Source organism: Dinoponera quadriceps, unplaced genomic scaffold (genome assembly GCF_001313825.1).
Source record: "Dinoponera quadriceps isolate SergipeBrazil2010 unplaced genomic scaffold, ASM131382v1 scaffold2420, whole genome shotgun sequence".
Taxonomy (NCBI): domain Eukaryota; kingdom Metazoa; phylum Arthropoda; class Insecta; order Hymenoptera; family Formicidae; genus Dinoponera; species Dinoponera quadriceps.
The window spans coordinates 448586-469943 of NW_014556754.1; the positions used below are offsets into that span (position 1 = coordinate 448586).

The 21358-nt window shown below is 47.9% G+C and overlaps 2 protein-coding genes across 2 annotated transcripts; both read right to left on the reverse strand.

Moving 5' to 3' along the window:
* Positions 1 to 926: 926 nt before the first annotated feature.
* Positions 927 to 4297, reverse strand: LOC106748090. Its single transcript, XM_014626292.1, has 3 exons — positions 4163 to 4297; positions 2187 to 2352; positions 927 to 1901 (listed from the first exon to the last, which is right to left on the reverse strand). Coding segments are annotated over exons 1-3 (489 nt in total). The 5' UTR covers positions 4165 to 4297; the 3' UTR covers positions 927 to 1580.
* Positions 4298 to 5822: 1525 nt separating this feature from the next.
* Positions 5823 to 15610, reverse strand: LOC106748087 (mucin-19-like). Its single transcript, XM_014626286.1, has 10 exons — positions 14687 to 15610; positions 13011 to 13154; positions 12715 to 12860; positions 12327 to 12499; positions 11885 to 12155; positions 11634 to 11756; positions 11302 to 11472; positions 11044 to 11204; positions 10647 to 10900; positions 5823 to 10474 (listed from the first exon to the last, which is right to left on the reverse strand). The coding sequence occupies exons 1-10, from the start codon at positions 14745 to 14747 to the stop codon at positions 5913 to 5915; spliced, it is 6066 nt and encodes a 2021-aa protein (XP_014481772.1). The 5' UTR covers positions 14748 to 15610; the 3' UTR covers positions 5823 to 5912.
* Positions 15611 to 21358: the final 5748 nt, after the last annotated feature.

Genomic DNA, 21358 nt, shown 5'->3' on the forward strand with positions numbered 1-21358 from the left:
TAAATGCGAAAGAAGAAGGTAGAGAAGATTGCAAGGAAATATTAGCACTTAGATTTCTTCAAAAGGAAGAGTATAAAAGCGAAGAAATGAGGAAATTAAATATAAAAATTGAGACAATTGAGACAACGGAAACATAAAATATAAAAATTGAGACAATATAAAAATATAAAAATTGAGACAATTGAGACAACGGAAACATGAATATACTTGGAAGCAATAGAAGTAGATTTTGCTGATAAATTTGGCACATCATAAAGAAAAGATACAATAGAAAATGAAGAAAGATGAGAAGATCAAAACACCAAAGGAAAAGTAACTGAAGACCAAAACACCAAAGGAAAAGTAACTGAAGAAAATAATATGAACGTTAAAATAGAGATGAATGAAATAACTTGTGACAGTAAGGAAGAAGATGAAAGATAATAGAAAAATAATAGAATTTCCACAAAAGAATGGAAGAAATAAAATATAAAAAATATAAGTAAAAGTATAATAGAAGAAAATATATGTGAGATAAAAGCGTTAGAGATTTCAGCAGAAATAAAGAATTATGGAAGACAATGTAGATTGGTATATTTAATCTTGAAGGAAGAAGAATTGAACATGCTGAGGGAAGGAGAGAAACAGTATAAAGATGCCAGAAGAGAAGTAGAAATAACAGAAGAAAGAAACAACAAAGAGACCAGTAAAAATGAGAAATGTAAATAGAAGAAAGAAGTATGGGAACAGAAACGATAAGAGTTTTGAACGTAGAAAGTTAATCTTTCATCGAGTTACCATAGTGGAGAAAAGAGAGGAGAAAGAAAGATTTCGAGAAAAACGGAACGATGAAGAGAAAGTTGGTGTAAACAAAAATACGAAGAAACGAGAAAGGAGTACAAAGCGAAGGAGACCGAGAAAATTCATGCTAACTTATGAAACTTTGTAGAAGTTTTTTTTTTACGAGTTGAAAATGGGGTATCATATGAGTGGTACGTAATTGGCACGATTTAACGCGCGACCTTGCAAAGCGAGTTAAACGTTCACTTTTGCTACTAAAAATAGTAACCAATAGATAAGTTGAAATTTTAGGCAAACAACTGACCGCAAGAAGAAGCAGCTATCACAGAACGTTAGATTCGTCGAGAAGTTTTTCAATACTACGAATTAGGAACTCTGATTCTTTCAGCACATGAGAAAGAGCAACAATGAAAAGTACCTTAGACGTTGATTTCAACATTTTCGGATTTTACGGTAAGATTTCCATTTCCCTTTTTTATGTTTCTGTGGATTGTGTTCTGAATACAGTTAATATTCGGACGATATTACGATTTAATACGATAAGTCTTGATGATCAACATACAAAATTCGGAATTCTAGTATTTCACTCATTTTTATGTACGTTTATTCTGCTTATTAACCCAACAGTGGACTTTTTCAAACTGGAAATGGAGACCCTTAACATTTAGTTGAATGTCCCAATTGTAATCTGTTATGAATTAATCAGTTTCAGCTGGTGATTTTACATTTTACATTTTAATTTTGCTCTTCCAATAACGATCAGCCTGAAATCGCTGAGGGTTCTTGTCCACCAGGCCAGCCTATTTTTTATAAACGCGATGACCCGTGAAGGTAGCTCCGTCGGCAATCTTTCCGGATTCAACGAAAATAGCAAGCTGATCGCCGGCTTCGACATCCAATAGGACAAGATTGCTTCCTCCGCCTGGACCAACGCTGACAATCGGCGTCCAGCTGTCGGATTTGTTCAGTTTGCGTTTGAGCGTCAGTCGCAGGTCCGTGCTACCGTATCCGGCGAAGCTGAATTGGTAGAGGCCTGGACAATGCGTGGTGAAGATCCCTGTTTGCGCCGCGTAACCGACTCCTTTATCCACCAAAGTCTCGGAGAGGACGAGTTTAGCTTCCTGCGGAATTCGACAATTTTCTCGATTTATTCCCACGCGCAAAAATAATTATGAAACTTACGATTTCTTCAGTTGGAAATTATTACGAGCGAAACATATTAGTTTTGGCTCTTCATCGCTCAACATAATTTACCGCCAACTGATCAAATTGTTTCATTCTTTAAGTCAATTGAAATAATCGAATATACGTTCTACGTTGCTGACGAAATAGCTCTGCGGATTTTCTTCGTTATAGTTGATGAATAATTAAGACCGTTTAAATTATTCATTACAGCGTTAACTCACATTTACCGAGCCTTGGGTGGCGGAAAAGGCGACGAGCCCGGCGCAATCAGCAGCGGTCCCCAATTTCTTGGAGCCGATTGTAGTAATACCAGGGTTCTCCGGTGGATCTGGTACCGCTGCATCGGTCAACGCGGCCGCTGCCAATATCAGCACCGCCCACACCACCCTGTTCGTGGAAGTAAGTCTTCATTAACCTAATTTGAGCGTGAATTTGCACGTATTTGAATGCGTAATAAGAAACGAACACTAATATTGACAATTCTTATCTTAAAAAAGTCTTAAAAAAATATACATGAAATATAAAACAAAAATACGCCGCAGTAAAGTAGAAAGAAAACGAAAGGAAAATATAGCTTGACTTGAAGTTAAATATATTAAATAATATGATACAATAAAATATTATTATTCTTATTAACCGTAGTTTACAACTGATTAGTTATGTCTAACCAAACCGAGAAAAAAGAAATTGCTATGTTCAGGTAAATATTTGCTAAGGAGCATTGAAGTAGTTTATTTCATTTGGATCAAATAAATATTACTCGAATGTAGCACACTGAAAGAAAAAAAGCGCTACATTCGAATAACATTTACGTAATCCGAATAAGATAAATTATTCCGATATTCTTAACAAATATTTACTTGAATGTGGCGATTTTTTTCTCAGTGTAATACGCTTTCGTAGAGTTCTAGACCGCGAGTATAAACTCGAGATGACGGAAATATACAGCTGCACTGGGAAAATTAATATTCAGAATTAGCATAACACATTGAGGCGCAAATGCAGCTGAATTGACGCGCAACTTGTTCTTGCGCAACGTGTCACGTGGGCGTGCAGGAGACCTTTTTTTGTGCTCGTATCGCGCTCGCTTCTTTTTGCTCCGCCGACTTTAATCGCCGATGTGACTATCCCGGTAAAGTTCAGCCGGTTTGCGATACTTTCACTGCTCGCGGCTATTACTCGGCCGAGCCTACAAGTTCGTCTTTCATCTCCCTCCTTCCTCTCTTCATAAAAATCATCGTGAACCTTTCATCTTTCAACTTTTTCTTTTTCACACTCTCTCTTTCTGCCGACGCTGTTAAAGAGGTTTGTTATTAACGCTCGGTTGATTAATATTAACGTTTAAAGAAGCGTACAATGATACGAAAGGTTTCATGAGACGCTTTCGGGATTCGTATTTAACACATTAACTGCCATGCGAGTTAAATATAAATTAATTATTTCATAATTTATTAATTGTTAAATATAAGTTATAAATATCTATTATAAGTGATAAATATCGCCACGCGATAAACAAATTTAATGTAACTTCGGGTATTAGAGTAGTTTATCCAGGAACGGGACGGTACGGGACGGTAATTCTACTTTCGCTATTAAAGAAAAGTGGATTGCTTTAATACGGTGCGCATGATTAAAGCTAAAAATCGAGTCGTCAATTATTAGAGCGAGACACGCCGCGCTTTTCGAGCGTTCGTACATGAAACGTAAACGCTGCCTATGTATAGTTACGATCACTTGAAAAATACAAATCGTGAACATAATCGTATTCGGTCTGCCAGCAGTCCGTTTTTTTTTTCCAATTAAAATTATCACGTACTGTGAAGAAAATTGCGAGCTACAACAATGGCTGATCATTTGCATCGATCGATTAGCGGCAGCCGGAACTGCGATAAAATCGCAAGTTGACAAGGTCAGCGATTACCGCATTTTTACGCTCACACTTACGTAATTTCGCGAAGATCGTTCGGCACGTTATCGTTGCAAACCTCATCTTGAATACAATTTTGCGCAAGAAATCACGCCAGTTACCGAGCAGAGTTACCGATACGCATATTTTCCACGGAAATCAATCAACGTTACAGCGGCAATTCCACCGGGAGGTACGAAGAAATCGTCTCGAGGGAGTTGCGATCGATTGAGCCGAGCTAAATAATATTGAAATGACCCGCTGTTAATTGGATAATGGCAAGAGACTTACATGATGGTAAAAAGTGGTGTGGCAGCGACGGGCTTCCCGCTTTCAGGCTGTTCCTTCCGTGTTACAGTCAAGTCAGATCAAGTCGGAGCCCCCGTACGCCTTTATATCACCTTCTAACCCGTACTAGTGAATCGCACGCCAGCACCAGCTTTTTCTTTCATTTTGCGTCTCGTTCCATTCGCGGCAAGCGCTCTCTTTCTCGCTGATTGGTAATCGCGACCTCCCCACCAGTTGACGACTGGCAGGCCGGGCTAGGTAGTGACAGCATGACAGCTTTCCACCTCCAGCGACGTGAAGAAAGCAAATTTCGAGAATAATCAAGCGGTTACGTTTCTCCGGGCGCAAAAACTGAAGTATATGAAAGAGAGATACAATTGACTAATTCCGAAATGATGATGAAGCGAACGATGATCCATCTACCCTTCTTACGAAAAGTTCGTTCGAAATAGCGATGTTTCCTTCAGGTATCGGACAGGTGTCGGTGTGTTAACAAACAGACGCTTTGAAACGTTTCTGGTCGCGCGATTTATTCCTCATTAAAGTCATCGACACTATTTAATTAGCCGCTCGGCAGATGGCACGTTAATTGAAGCTCTGTCAAAATCGCCAGGGGAGAATACCGCGCTAACTTTCGACCTTCTTAATAAGCAACGAATAAATAATACCTGTTGTTTTTCGGAAACGAGGAAAGGATAGGAACGGAAAGTCAACGTAAGCACACAGCACGTAATAAGGATCGAGTAATTATTTCAAGAATACCGGGAAGCGTACCGATACTCCCGGAAAGGAAAGCAAACGCAGCCAGGAAGAATATCAGTTATGCAGAACGCATTATCGACATATTGTTACGCCAAAACGAAATGGCGAGAAGTAACATGAACGAACGAACCTCCCGCGATAGGAAACACTCGTCACGTATGTACCGCAAGTTTTCACTTCAAATGATGAGTGTTATCCGTGAAATTATACCGGTGAATGAACCTTGTTATTAATTCGCGTCTTCAAAGTCCGCTTCTTGATGGCTCGATGATATAATCGACGAGAGAGGTATCAATTCAAACAGCTCCGAAGCCAATTCCGAACACCTTGAACATCCCATATGCGTTACTGATAATATGTTGACGATTGTAATGTCGTTGTTATTCGCATATCGTTGAAAAGGACACGATTTCGAGGAATCTCCTCGATATTAACATCAATTTCGAGCGTAGAAATATCAGTTATGTACATTGATACCCGAGGACTTTTCGCGATTTGGATCGACGAGCACGGACTACTTTCACTTTGACAACGCTTTCCCGCGGCCAGTATCTCGATCGCCTTGAATTTAGCCTCCTCCTTTGTCTCAACCTACCTATCCACGACTCCGCTCACCGATGCCGAGAGATTCCCTTCGACGCCGAGATTCATCTTTGCGCTATTCAATGCAAACGTTTAGGAATCCGGGTGTCTATGCGCCCGAAACAAAATTATCAATCGATCCGAGGTCGAGAGGGACCGATCCGCGGCGATCGTTCATTGTTCAGTGATACGCTGCCGTACATACGGACCCGCAACATTTCATCATCATCGTAACGGTGAATGGATCCTCCGGGCCAAACTAAGCAGATACAACAGTTAATTCGAACACTTACAAATTTCTAAACAAATTTCTTAGACATTAAACGTTATCCTCTTATTTATTTATGTACACGAGAGAACTGGGAAGAAATCTCCTGGGACGGTGAAAAAGTCGCCGAGATGACGGGAGCTACACTAACAAATTGTCGGCCTGGCAAGCCGGGCCTTTGCTCGGCCAATTGCATGCGCCAGCGTGCGAGTCGAACGTTAAGTGGACGGGGCAGTTGAAAATGTGAAGGGTGAACTTCTTCTTCCACTGGTCCCAGTAACAAGCGTAGAATTTGTTGCAGAGATTGGGGTGTCGGAAGAGACCCGGCCTGGCGCAGTCGATTACACCGTCGATGATTTGGTCGGGATCGTCTTCCTCCGAGGTGATCGAGTTCGGTGACGGTGCGACGTCGTTCAGCTTCTTGCCGACCCGAAGACCACCCCGGAATCTGTTCGGTTCTCCCAGCGCGTTATTCTTCGCGGGTGGCTCGCTGATCGTTGGGGGCATCGCTGAAGGTAGGTAAGAGGAAGCTGGTAAGTTGGACGAGACCGTTGCGACACTCGTCACTTCGAGCGGTCCGCTGATTTTGTAGGGCTGAGGCGAAAAGTCGCCGTAATTCGTGACGTAGTCGCCCTCTTCGCCGTCCTCAAGATCGACGTAGACGTCGGACTCGTCGTAATTGGCCAGATCCACCTTGCCCCTCGAAGAGGCGATCAACTTCTTCTCGCCGGGGCCGCGAAGGTTAGCGAACGGATCGGCCTTGCACGTGCAGTCCGCTCCGAGCTTACCGAGAAGAAGCGGATGAAGATCGCTCCACTTGACGATCACCTTGCCTTTACCTTCGGGCTTCGTGGTGACCTCGTAAGAAGATGTGGTGGGGCCAGATGCGATAGCAAAAGTACCGCCGGTCTTTGTGGACGAGGATGACGAGGAGAACTTTTTCGTTGACGTAAAATCGTGCCCTGAGCTTGCGGAGCTGTCGTACACGCTCGGCGTGTATTTAACAGTGCCCCTGTAGTTGGTGATCAGTTTGTCGATCTCATCCCTCGAGATATCCAAGTTCGTCGGGGAACCACCGCCGGCAGTCGTTCCCGAGGAAGACGGAGTCGAAAATCCTTGGCCAGGATAGTACGTATCGGTTGGCCTGAACGTGGTGGGCGACACGACGGAAGACGGACTCTTGTACGTAACGCCGGAGAAGCCTGGCGAAGGTTTCTTGTAAGTCACCCCCACGAATTCTGGTCGCCCGGTTACCGTGGGCACGTCGTACTTCGCGGTGGACGCGGTCACACCAGGTTCGCTCGGCCCTCCAGGAAGATATCCCAAAACCGGAGACGGTGAAGTGAAGGAACTGTAGTCCTTCGGGCTTGTATCGGTCCGTTGGAAAGGCACCCCAAAACCAGTAGGCGTGGATATTGATCCGGCCTGCGAGCCACCGATCCGTTGGGTAAACCTGTCCTCGGTGAATACCGAAGCCGGGATATTCGTAGGGACGATCACCGTCTTGTAACCAGTGTCGAAGACGGGTCTGCCGGTCGACACAGCACCCGGGATCTTAGCCGCTCCAAACAGGGTAGTTTGGTAAGTCCCGGGTTGCTTGGTGGTGTAACCTACAGGCGCGACCGTCGGCGTCGGGAAGCCACTCGACACAGTAGGTAACTTCGATCCGAACACGCTGGTTCTATCGGGTGGTCCATTGTGCAGCTCGACGCTCAAGAACGGTGTTGGGGTCGTAACTGGCAGATTACCGTCGGTCGGTAAAATAGGCGCGGCGGGGGAAGCACCACCAGTTACAAATTTCACGGTTGGCTTGGGATACGAATAACCGGGGGTAGCTGACTGTAGAGTTACGCGGCCACCTGGTGCAGGTGTCGAGGAGTAGCCGGGCGGAGTTAAGGTAGAAAATAGGCGGTCGATGTTGCCAATGGACGATGTCCTGGTGTAATCAATAACGTTCCCTTCGAACGCTTTCTCGCCGATGTTATCGGGATTCAAAATGGGCCGACGCTCGTTTGTGCTTACCGAGTAACTACCGCCGCCGCTTAGAACGGCGGTGGTTATACCCGTCTTGGTTGGCCCGGTCTTTGTGAAGCCACTCGGTGTGAAGACGGACGGTCTGGTTGCGGAATATCCTGGAGCGGTGGTGCTCGGGCCTCGAATTCCGGACACGGTGGAGCCGAGGACGACACCTCCGGTGCTCTCTATCTTGCCCCCAGATACGATTGAGTCAGGAATGGTGGCACTGGTCGGCCTGTAGTCCGGCAGGTCGCTTTCTGAATATTTGCCGGTGTCGTAAGGAGCGTTGAACGTGACGCGTCCTCCGCCACCAGGTTTATAGGGGGAGCTCGGAGACGTCAACCCTCCGGTCAACGTGCCGCTCGAATAGCTGGTCGACCCTCTCGTTGCAGAGTCGCTCCCGCCGATACCTTGATAAGTTACGCCTGTCTGCGGGACGTAGGGTCTGCCGGTCGCACTCACGACGCTTCCTGGTTGGATGGAGCCGCCTAGAGACACTCCGAAAGCGGGTTGTCCGGAAACCAGGACATTCGGCGCAAGGTCGCCTTTCAATACGACTCCGGGCGTCGACGGGCCGGTCGATGAAATTCCAGACGACGGTATTCCATATATTATTGTACCTCCACCGGCCGATCCAACGTCAATCTTCCTCTCTCCGTCCGTGACCACGTATCCCGGTGTTCCGGAGGAGGTAGCTATGTAGCCAGGATGAGCTCCTCCGGTTGTGATAGCACCTTGGTCACTGGCGGTAGCCGACACCGCTCCGGAAGTACTTCCGTGACTGAGAATGGTGCCCGATAGAGAGTCGTCGGTAATGATACTTCCTTCCACGCTAGCCCCGCTCATAATTGCACCAGTAGTGCCTGCGTGAACATAGTCGGTGGAAATTTGATCGTTGAAGATGCTGACATTCAAGTGAGGCCTCGCTAAACCAGGCTGCGCATAGCCGCTCGTTACTCTGCTCCCATACGTCTCAGTCGTTCTGCTGTGATCCCGCGCTCCTGTTGTTCCGATCAAAGGATATATCGGTTCCGCTGGTCGTATGAACACAGGAACCGTGTACCCATCCTCATCGTCGTACCTTACGCCCGTTGACGAAGTACCCGTCGCTCCAGAAAATTGTGCACCACCTCTTGTCGAATGGCCGGTCGTAACGGCGGTCGTAACACCAGGACGCCCGGGGATATCGGAAGGTATATATCCTGGTTTTGAGTCTACCCCAGAACCGCTCGGCAGATTCACACCAATTCCAACAGAACCGACGCTGATTCCATCAGTAACTTTCGAGTATTCTGCACCAACCGAGTCTTGACATTCTTCCGTAGTGGATCCCGTGTATCCTCCGTTAATCGATCCTGCGATTTCGGCACCGCCACTGGTAGCTCCCGAATAGGGGAATTCAGGCACGCTTCCGTATAACGAGAAGCCTGTTGTGCTGGACGATGGTTGACGTCCGGTTGCTCCTGAATAGGCGTTGCTGGAAGCTGAACCACCACCGACACGATGCATTTCTGGGTATTTGCCGGTGTCGTAAGGAGCGTTGAACGTGACGCGTCCTCCGCCACCAGGTTTATAGGGGGAGCTCGGAGACGTCAACCCTCCAGTCAACGTGCCGCTCGAATAGCTGGTCGACCCTCTCGTTGCAGCGTCGCTCCCGCCGATACCTTGATAAGTTACGCCTATCTGCGGGACGTAGGGTTTGCCGGTCGCACTCACGACGCTTCCTGGTTGGTTAAAAGCATCGGATTCTGCGTACTGACCCGTCGATCCGTCGTGTTTAAGCCCGGTAGAGTCTATATGAATATCAATGGGCGATCCAAGCGATTGTGTGGAACCGAAATAGCCCGTTCCCGGCTGTGAATAACTTACTCCCGCTGCAGGATGACTTCCACCGACGCTTCCTGGACGTACACCCGTAGGGTATACTGTAGGGCCGGGATAACCGGACTCGGGTGTTCCCGAGTAAGTTGTACCACCTCTCGTTGAATGACCTCCGCCAAAATCTCCCGAATAGCCTCCCGTGGACGCCGAAATACCTGTAGCGATACCGCTCGATCCAGTGTCGGCATATCCAGCAACTCCACCGGTGTATCCGGAATATCCAGCTCCACCGGACGCGGTATGTCCGGTACTGCCGATCCCGCTACTCGTCGCGGGATATCTCGTGCTTCCTCCAACGGTTACACCGGGCGATACCGAAGCAACGTGTATATCAAGCGATCCCGGATACGTCGAAACAGGTACCGATCCTCCGTACGGTCCGGTTGATCCAGAATAGCCGATCGCAGACGAGCCAGACGATCCCGCGTGTCCAGAGATCGTACCAACTCTAGCAGTCGAAATACCAGCCTGATGTCCACCGGCGTGTCCTGTGGTGAATCCGAAGTAATTCGGCCCGCTGGTCCCGTGAGCGCCAGCAACGGTTGTTTTCGAGTAATCTGCGCCGGAATAAGCCGGCCCAGTAGTGACGGAATATCCGGGTATGCTGCCGGTAACGTAACCTCCGGTACCGAATCCAGTTGAAGTTCCCGTAGTGTATCCTCTGTAGTCGTACTCCGTCCTGGTGTAAGCCGATCCGGATTCGGAGCAAGCCGGCACCAGCCAGGGCCATTCGCACACCAACTTGGTCTCGTCGAACACCAATCCATACGGGCAACGGAACTCGAACGCCATTAATTCCGGCCCGCCTGTTTGGTAGAGGTTGCGAATAAAACCAGGTATTATTTCACAGTCAAGGTAGACATGGTGTCGCGCAACAATGAGAAGAGACTGGAGTATTCGAAAGCTTTCTCTTTTCGTTCCGGTTGGGAAATTGTGGAAGATTTTTCGGGGTCGACACGTCGGTAAATCGCAACGTACCCAAGTCCATGCAAGCGAAGAACCAACGACAGTTTTGCGGATCCGCGTAGTAGCCGGATCGAGATGGACATTCGAACCTTTTCCCCGCGACAGGAGCGATTTCGCTGCTGCCAGGACACGGCGAGCCCTGAGGCAGGGAGCCCGGCCAGACGCAAACCTCCGTGCGTTCGTCGAACGACAGGCCGGCCGGACAATCGAATTCGAAGACGGAGTAATCTTCTATCTCTTGATTGAATTTCACGCAGCGGTAAAACCTGCCGAAGGACAATATTTATTACCTCGTGCAAATCCTGATATTTAAATTCGACTTAAACGACGATTATTGTATAATTAACGATTTTACGATAAATAAATAAATTTATATAAGTAACATATTATTATAATGAGCGGTAATTACCTGTTGCAACTCTTGGGATGTACAAAGTAGCCCTGTCTCCTGCAGATGAATTCTGTTTGCGTGTTTTCGCGCACAGCTCTGATGTGTCCCTCCGTGTCTACCGCGCGAACAACGCGGAAGTTGGACGATTTCGCTTGATTCGGATACGAAAATTGGGCTTGCTGAAGTTAAGAAGTTATCTTAGAAGAGGTAACGAACATTTTCTCTCGTCACTGTCTCGCGCGGCCTGTGAGGTTAAATGTAAATAAATCGACGTACGTGAAGCTCGTCCTCAAGCGCGTTGAGCACGGCGTGCCTGGATTTCCTCTTGAGTTCCGTGAAGGATTGATGAATTTCGTGCGTGATTGGTCTCTCACACTCAGTTTTCACATCGTTCTCTATATTCCGCACCGCCAATCCCGCTAAGTCGCGGAGAAAGGCGTATTTTCCCTGAAATCAAGCATCCGGTAGAAACTGAGACGCCGATTTTTTGTTTCCATTCTACATAAAAATATCGATGAACAACGGGTGATCTAACATCCAGCAGCGAGATATCTCGCGCAACAAGTTTTCTACGTATAGTTCCTGACCGACCGAATCTGCATGCACACCTTTATTCCAACTGAAATCTTATCTTCGAAAGAGATCCACGTCTTGTTTCGAAAGGCGTACGGCGCCGTGAGATCCTCATCTCGCTCCACGGTCCATTCTCCGCTGGTTATAGCCTCGCAGAGCTGCGATACCAAATGGGTTAGTTTAAGAAGATACGATCTTTGACAGATGTATTAGCTCCTCTTAACTAATTACCTTTCAAGGATGTAAGAAAGTGCGAAGAAAAAAGAAATGGATATCATTATCGTACCTGCTTACGATCGATCGGAGTAGGTTCCTTTTCGGTAGTTTCCGACCTAGGAACGTTCTCAGACTCGTCCTTCAAGGTAAATTCATACGCATTAGCCGGCAAGGACACTAAGATCTTGCGTTTCGGAGCTCCTAATCCGATTATCAAGTCCACTAAGCTGTCCGTGTTCAGTATGTCGAAGAGTCCTATTAGACGCGAGGGGTGAAAGGTGACAAAGGTGCTATCCTCGTCTGTCAAGTAGTCCGTTGGCAGCGTAAATAAATCAACGTACCTGATGAGAAAGATCGAAAGAATGAATGCGTGCATGCGCTTCGGTAGGAAATTCGCTCGAGAGAAGACAGGATTCATCGCTCGGGCGATGTCGAAAATCTCTGTCGTACACTTCGTCGACTCGAGCGAGTAATCCTGCGCCGTTATGCTAGTTGAAAAGAAGGGATCTTACTTGGCGAGTTCTTTAAGATCGAACTGCTTGGCCAAGTCCTCGGATTTACTGGGTAAAGTCACGAAGATCCTTTTATCGTAGGATTTCCTGATCATTTCGTCTTTCAGGCTTTTCACGAAATTATAAAGGCGCTCCTTAGAACCCGCTGTCACGTTCAGCTCCACGCCATCCACCTTGAAGGGACGAAAGTTAACCCATTAAGGCTGCCGGTTTCTCGCTGTAGTCATTCTGCTCGATGACGTCAGAAGCGAGGAGACGCATGCCGGGGATTTTCTTACGGTATACGTTCAAATAAAAAGGACACACGAAGCGACATTTTTCCCCGACTTGCCGAATCATGACGAGATAAAATCCCGTTTTGCAGAAATAATCAAACAATCGTGAATACCTCTTTCATGACGGCAATAATACGAGCGATCGCCTCCTGCCGCAGCATGGCGGAAGTTCTCAGCGTTTTCTCGGGGTCGTGTATAGAAATTACGAACTGAAGAGGCGGATGCATCTCTCCCAAGGACTTCCGCAAATCGGCGATATCTGAAACACCGTTACTCGTTACTTGCGCAATAATCGATAATTGTCTCGATCGAGGCCTTCGTCTGAGTATTTTGCGCCGCGGCTCGCAATGATCTCAGTCGACGCCCGGTGTGCTTTTCTCCGAGCGAGAGCCGCTCGGAGCTTACTTACCGGAAATCGAGAGATTTCGCACGTCATGATTTTGATGCACCAGAGTGGTGCAGCCGCACACGGAATCGGCGAGCAGCTGCGCCTCGAAAGTGGAAGTGTAGCAGAGGATTTCTCTGACGGGCGAGGTTTTTCTCTTCGGGCATTCTGCAACAGATTAGAGCGTGTGTGCTCGATTTCGCACAATGCGAGGAGCGCGTGTCGAGAAAGAGAGAGAGAGAGAGAGAAGACATGCCCGTAGTGGGAGGTTTCAACGGTTGACATCATCGTCGACCGGTCACTCGGTGCGTGCGTATGTGTGTATGTGTGTGTGTGTATTATGCGATTGTTGCTATAATAGTCGTTTACATAGTCGCGCAAACCTGCTGTTCACTTACCATAAAAGAAAGAAGCCGCGCGGACGGATGATTCGCGGGAGATCAAGTTGCGGATTATACGAGGCTTATTAATAATCAACGGTCCCGGATACGTTAAACGCGGTAATAACTTTGTGTGCAATTATCGCGCGATGGTGCCTGACATTGCGTAAAATTGCTTACGGCCTCCGTCGTATATAAATACTACAAATGTCATTCGGAGACATATCGCTGGAGGCCTGAGTCATAGGAGTAAAAAGAAAACACGTGTTACCGGGGACGATAATCGAAGTAAAAGTTCGCATTTTTTTTCTTTTCCAGTTTAAAACTGGAAATACGTAATAAAAATGCACAAATATATTCGATTGTTATGTGAAATATATATGATTTATTTGATTTACAACACGATGAGTGAAAGCGAGAGCGCTCGTTCCGCTTTGATTCGATTGAACATTTGCGTTAGCGCAGTGTCGACAAGCAGAAGTCGAAAATTGTGAAACGAAATCTCCGAGTTATCGTCACCCGCCGTCCGATGTTTAAGGAGCTGTCGGAGGTGTTCTATTGCAAGCGACCGGTGATGTAAATGGTATTGTCCTTGTGAGGATGATCCGCGCATGGCGTAACGCAACCTTAAAGGACGCGGCGTATCCGATACGCGTGCAACGCAACAGGCAGATCTCTTTTCGCGTTACACACCGACGCGTCACACACCGATGTTACGCACCATGCTTGAAGAGAGGAAGAATGAAAACAGAGGAAGAATGAGAGCCGTGCTATTTAACTCTCCGGTGTACCATTCAGTTTTCACCTTATCCGAAAATCAAACGCAACGCAGTTTCAAACCCATTTATACGCGAGATACTCCCGTACTCGCGTTCCTCCAACTTGCGTAATCCGCAAGCAATTTGTAGCGGATCATCGCTTGATAAAAGTCCCGCCGCCCCTCTGCTAAAGTAATTATCAATCGACGATACTCGGTAAATAAAGCAACGAGGCCGATGAGAAAGAAATTATTCCTCGTGCGACTTTCAGTGAAGTGTTCTTTTAAAACAAACAACATCGTCGATTTTACTGCCGAGAGGAGGAACGAAAAATAATGCGTTTTAAATTCACAGTGACGTCAATGAGAGTGAATACGTACGAACGAGCCGTGAAATGTATGCAGCGATAGCGTAATGCAATCAGGAGGCGTACGAGATGCGGATTAATCGCCCACCGGCATCGATAAGATCGAAACCAGGTAGCCGTTTAGCGCGCGCTCGTTAAGTTCGCGCCTCGAGCGGCCGGTTTCAGAGAAGTCACCTTTAAAGTGATCACACTTACTCGTCGTGGATCCGAGCGCTATGAGCGCGAACGACACTAGGAGGACTCCGCGGCGCCACATTGCGATTTTCCCGCGATCGAGCACCGAAATCGCGACGGGTCGCCGGTGGATGCTGGACGAGCGAGGGGATCCACACTCGGACCGTTTCAGCCGAGCATCGAGATCCGGCCGAGTCGACCAGTTCCTCTCTTTCTCTTCTCTATCAGCCGGCGGATCCAAAGATCCTTCGAGTCCGAGCGCGCGTTTTGTACTGAACCTTCGGAGGACGCGTGCTCTCTTAGTAAACCTTACCGCCGGATGGCAGCAAGGACCAAAGTTCGAAAGGGAAGGCACCGAGAGAGAGAGAGAGAGAGAGAGCCGAGGGGAGAGGCGAGAAAAGAGGGAGCGGAGGCCACCGGGAACGATGGATCGCTGAATCGCGGGTGGGGTACCTGGACTGTCCCAGATCGGGACACTTTCCGCCTCACGCGTATGATGCACGGCGCGAAACGAGCCGACGCATGCTTGCAAACACGCGGAGCTTTCTTTCCCCGGGCGAATCGCCGGGACCACACGATATCGCGAATCAGCGATCGTCACAGCCGATCGGCCTGTTTCGTCGAAAGCTCGCGACAAAGCACACTTTTATCGCACGGACGGCACGAGATCCGAAATCGGGGCGTGATACGTCCTTTAGGATATCTCCGAGACGTCTCTGAGGTATCTTGAGGATGTACGTCTTACGCCCCGCTTATCGACATTTTGCTGTCCGGGAAAAATGACTCCGGCGATGAAATCGAGTCCCTTCGACGGTTCCGATTTCGACTTGCGGTCGGGAATCTCGGCGGTAATCAGAAAGGAAAGAACAATCGAGAGATCTCTCGGACAGGTCAGCGATGATCGTCGCTCGAGCGACGAGCTTGCGATCGTCGGAAACGCGCGCTACGATCGTTCGAGCCGAACTACCACCGATGGTTCGGCTTCGCTCTTCCGATGCAACGTGAATCTGTTTGTCCGTGCATATTTATCCGATGTGGTATCCGCGTTGCCGTATTGATCACCGACGTATGCTAATCGATTGGTGAATCCGTCTTTAACGTTACAGGCGATTGCGTCATCAAATCTTCCCGTACGTTATTGCTAGAAACAGGTGGCACCTCGGCACCTCAGGCGTTTGTCTCGCATTCTTGCGCCGCTTCTATCACGAGATTCAACAGATTAAACCGAGGAACTTACATTACCTTTTATTATCACGCAGCTTCCAATCTCCCGGAGGGAAGACAGGCCGTGAATGAAGCACAACTTTAATATGCGGGCTTTCGCTTAATCGAACCTTCTTCGCATTGACAGAAACGATTTCTCGTCGGGAATTCAGAAAATTCGGAATTGAAGGATCTTTTATATCGGTCTAAAGTCGATCTAAAATCAATCGAAAGTATCGAAAAATGGAAAAAAGGAAAACCAATGGAATTCTTCACTTTCTTCATCTCTGGCGAAACCCCTCCGTCGACGTCGGTCCTCACCACCGTCGCTCGATCGTGAGAAACCCGCGGTAAAGGCGCTCGAGCGTCGACCGATTCCGAAATTTCTACGACCCTTTCTCAATGAAGACCCGCAAGACTTGCAGTTTGGTAAACGTCTGATGAACGAGCGGACATCGAAAGGGCCGTCGAATGTACCCGACAATGGATCCTCGATCATCCGTTTGTGCGCCGAGTTGCAGCTGTTTCTGCGCGGTTGCGTCATTTTCGTCAGCGAAACGGGAGACGGTATTACAATGACGATAATAAATTACTCTAATTCGAGGCGCGACCAGTTAGGTGCCGCAACGCGCTTCCACTTTAACGCTTTCATTGTTATCCGATTTACCGATCGCATCCTTTATTATTTTTATTCCCCCGCGATTCGAGGTAATCGCGGTATAGTAATTTACAGCGTTATCAACTATTGAGTGGTTTACATAATCGGAAAAGCGGTACGCGGCTACTCACGGCGCCGCGTGTAATCGTTCAAGGAATCGTCCGCTCATTTATTCGTCACGAGTCATCGAACGAATCGATTATCCTCTCTGAAGGCTCATTTAACCTTTTAGGTGGCGCGTAGGAACGCAAGACGATAGCTATTAGTCAGCAATTTACGCCGAATTCACAGCGAATTTACAATTAAGAAAATACAGACAACGGCAATTTGTTTCCTTCTCTCTCTCTCTCTCTCTCTCTCTCTCTCACACTATCTTCCCTCTTTTTTCCTAACACTCTCCGACGAAATTACACTAAACATTAAATAATGAGCAAATTGTAAGTCAAAAATAATCACGTAACGTCATGTCTATGAATAGAAACTTCTCGGTTACGAGTGTAAATAATCTCAGGCACAATTGAATTGCCGTTTTCATGACTACAATGTTGGGTTGAGTCAGATCAGTTAGCTTTGAGGCGCGAGGAACGGCGCAGCGATAATACGCGAGCGCATTTCGTTAACTCCGACGCTGTAGGCGATCTGGTGCAATTGCGACGGCCACGCATTCTCCGCAACGCGCGGATCGGTGATGAGGGAAAGGAACTTTTAGAAAATTACGGCATACGTGAAAAAGGCGAGCGGCACTCGAAAAGGGAACGGTCACCGCGTTAGTGGGCGTGCGGGACGCCTTTTACAAAGAACGATTAACGCACTCGACGCAGTTGACAGCTTCAGGACGACGCGTTGTCAGTTGCGTTAGATCGGGTTAGTAAATCGCGGTGTGTAGCGACATCGCATGAAAATTCATTCGCCGTCGTCGGACGAGTTCTCTCTTATCGGTCTTCCCATCCGAATCTGAAGGACCGGGTCGGAACAACAGAATTGAGTCACACGGCTCGTGCGAAATACGTAACCTCGTGAATGTAGACACACGCCGAGGCCTTCGAGGTATCCGACGATGAGCGCCGAATTTGTTGTGGGAACGAAGATACATGTCAATTGCACGCAAGGTCACCGACTTACGAATAACCGTCATTAAAAGTACATCAAGCAACGCGAAAGAAGACGTTTCTATTTTGGAGGAAGCGCATCGTCGACGAGAGGTGCGCGGATCTGATCACCGATGGCAGAGGAAAATGATCAGAGCGCGTACGCGCACTCCCGGTAGAAATTTCATACATTTCTCCAGCAGCTAATTGACAGTTTATTAGCTTCTGTCGAGTGACCGAGGAGCTAAACTGTTTGGGTTCGCAATCAAGATTTCAAGACCGTCTTGTGTCCCGATTTTAGACACTGCAGTAACTGGACGGGCGTCTGGAGGAACTGCACACATTTCTGCGAAGGACGCGTGGAAAACTAATCTCCGTGTCTGAAAGTCAAATATATTTGTCATCTGAGAGAGATCCGGTTAAATTAATAATACGAGGAGGGGATAAAGTCCGTGTCATTATTCATTTCAAGCCTCCTCCGCGCATTCTCCCTGCTCTATGCACCCGAGGGAAAGCATACGCCGTAAAATTAGGCTAGAAGGTGAGCGCGCACGCGACATTTGAATTATAAATACATAATAATTATCTCCGAGAGGACAGAAATGACTGGGAACGTATTTTATGACTGGCGATACGTCTTTGCCTCCTTTTACGTAAGTAGCTTTATGGTGCTTTGCCGATGCCCGCGGGTATATAACCACGGGCGTGGTTCTTTTGTCGGGGCGAGCTGCCGTTACCGGGAGATCGTCGGGCCGATCGATTTGCAAGTATGCACGGCGACACCGCGGACTCTCCGTGAGAACAATCCGCGAGGCGAGTCCCTCGGGTTGGAAAAATCGATCGTCCGAGCGGTCGTCCAGTTGCGAAAACCGCGATTTACAACCGACATCTGCCATCTGCTCCTTGTTCGTCGCGGCGACACGTCGCCGCGGATTCCATCGAAATTCCAGCACGCAGAAGTTGCGTGTGTAGGAGAAAATTATCAAAGCACACCTTTCCCCGTGAGGTGTCGCTCTCCTTGGAAAATTTCGAGGCGAACGGAAGAAGGCCAGTGCGAGCACAAAAGTTGGGAATGTCGGCTTAAGATGTTATTCCGATACCGAAGCGTAAATTCGCAGACAGCGCAACGTCTGAAATCGGGGCATATGACATCTTTGAGGCGTCTGCCAGACGTTTTCATGTCTCAATCTCGGACGTTACGTTGCCTAAGTTGTTTCATCCGTTTGATTTTCTTCGAGAGCCAGAAAATCGTCACTATAGCGGCAGGAAGATTTGTTACACGGAAGAAATCATTTTACCGTTGTGAAAGTCGTTGCGATGTACGGTGAAAATTAGTACGATCGGTAATTAGTATTTTTAACAAATCTGTTTGCGGTACAAACGAATCCTTTTGCCGTCACTATGGTGACGAACAACTTGCCGTGCGAGCGGAGAATTTTTCCCCCGCGTTCGAATGCAACGCGTTGCGACAGAACGATTGAGGCCCGCATCGATTTGAGCCTCGATATTCCCCGAGTTTTCCCGGAGACGTCCGTAATTCGTCCTGAATTTTATTACTCAATAATGCATAAGAACGCGTCGAGAGTACACTCGGTGCGTCCCACGCGGCAGCACGGGGGAGTACAGGAGCACTAACGAGCTTGCAACGGCCGTTACGCGACTCCGCTAATTAGCCACGTCACATGTTTCATAATACGAAACAAAGTGGTGCTTATTTTTATAGAAAGTCCGCGGATTTCTCGGCCGATCGCGACGGATCCCTTCGACCCCGACTTCTATCACGCGGAAGCCATCGAAGACGGAATTCCAGCAACGGCGGCCGAAGCTTTTCCTTCGCATAACCGTTGAAATAATCGCCGACGACAGTTTCGCGAGTTTTGATCGTCCCTCAGGTATACCGTTACACGCAGGTAGCCAAATCTCGGTGTTTCCTTTCCTCAGCGTTAACGACGCGACGAACGAAGGACGAGGGAGTCGAAGTACCCGAGCGAAAAAATCGCGCGGAAACGGGAAACAGAAGTCTCGCGATATTTCTTCGCAATTGACTTGATCTTCGTCGAAAATGAACACGATTGAAATATTAATCCGATATTCAGGTCCAGGACGTCAAGGGCTCGGCCCGATCCTGCTCCGGACAATCGCACACCCGAAGTTAGACGGCGCTTACGCCACGTCGGGGGGTGCAATTAAGCGTTTCGCGGGATTCCGTACGGACGTTATTATCGGCGTGAATTACGAGTCGGCGTGGATACGCGGCAATTTATCCCGCGGTTGGAGGAGATTCCTGCCACGCGACGTCATTGAAGGAGCCGGCAGGACCTTCGCTCGGCCTGCTCGTCCCGGGGTCGCCGAGGTCGCGCGCGCGATCACTATACCCGCGAATACGTGACGTACTATAGGAAATAACAATCCTCGTAATTGACGGATTATGCCGCTTCGTCGGCGGAGATGTCGGCGCGCCGCTCTTTTTACGGAGCGTGCGTGTCCACACGTTCGCTTTCTCCAGAATTACGTCACGCCGGGGGCACCCCGTTTCTTTCGTCCGGTTACGGGACCAGACACGCCCGCCGGTCCCGACCGCGCGCGAATTCGCCAAAATTCCTTTCGTCCGGTTATCGGCTCGTCGAAGTGTCTCACAGCCGACCGTCGCAGCGAACCTCGGGAGGCATCCTCCTCCGTCTTCGTGCGCGTTCTCAAAGTCCTCACGGCCATTTTCCCGCCGCCCTGATTCCTATCGCTCGCTCGTAGGCTCACCTGAAATCAAACCGATCGTTAGAGATGAGCGTAAATCATCCTCTTTATTATTTAATCATTAATTTCACTTATTTCAACCACTTATTACAATTTTTACCCGTCACTCGCTTCCATTTCCGCCCCGGAGGCCTCGAAATATTACGATGCGATACCTTATTCCTTCTTTCATTTATATAACTTTTAACACACGTGGGATTTACCGCATGTATATTTGTATTTTTACGTTCTGGCCTCTCGAAATGTAATGGAAACTTTACGACAGTCCATTTTTCCGCTACGAATATAAATTTACTTGAAATAATATAAGACGTCGCAGATAATCTCGATGCTCGCACAGATTCTTCGCTAAGGTGATAAGAAAGCATCGTTTAATAGCTGTAAATAAATCCTTGGCGCGTACATCTCTTCACCGTCGCACCGTTGGCTCGCTATTAGCCGTACATCCAATTTGTCATGTGAGATTAATTAATCACGTTCTATATGTAAATTAATGAGACGCGTCGATATCACGCCGGTGTTCATCGCCGCATTCGACGTACTAATCCCTCGATGGGCCGCATTCGCTCTATACTAAACTAACAACACTAATGGGACATGCATATTCTATTAGCATGTATATTTCTGCAATTATGCCAGTGTTCATTGAGGTCGCGCCGGCATTGCAATATTTCATGAAAAGTATTTATCGTCCTCTTTTACGTCGAGCCGTCGTGTTCGGGAAACACCGTCATGATAATGATTTGCGAACGGCTGGCCAGACTGCTTTCGAGGTCTCGTACGGCCTTTTCCTTTCGCACGTCAATTCGAGCTATGAGTTCGATTTTTCGGCCGATATCGAAACCAAGCCTGGGGCGACGTTTACGTATCGGTACCGGCACGTTGGGGCTGCGCCTGAAGGAAGTCGCTCGTACGTAATTGCTGTCACTGCAGCGGATCGAGAAAGACCACGCTGAGAATAGAAAGAACGAGATAATACATTTTTCTCGTAAA

Bases quoted from the DNA above. Each gene is read 5' to 3' on its own strand.
- LOC106748087 (XM_014626286.1), bottom strand. From the start codon at position 14,747: ATGTGGCGCCGCGGAGTCCTCCTAGTGTCGTTCGCGCTCATAGCGCTC. The intron at 13,155-14,686 runs GTAAGTGTGATC...AATCTGTTGCAG, and splicing joins AGCGCTCGGATCCACGACGA to AATGCCCGAAGAGAAAAACC. The intron at 11,205-11,301 runs GTACGTCGATTT...TCTTAACTTCAG, and splicing joins CGCTTGAGGACGAGCTTCAC to CAAGCCCAATTTTCGTATCC.
- LOC106748090 (XM_014626292.1), bottom strand. The intron at 1,902-2,186 runs GTGAGTTAACGC...CGAATTCCGCAG, and splicing joins CCACCCAAGGCTCGGTAAAT to GAAGCTAAACTCGTCCTCTC.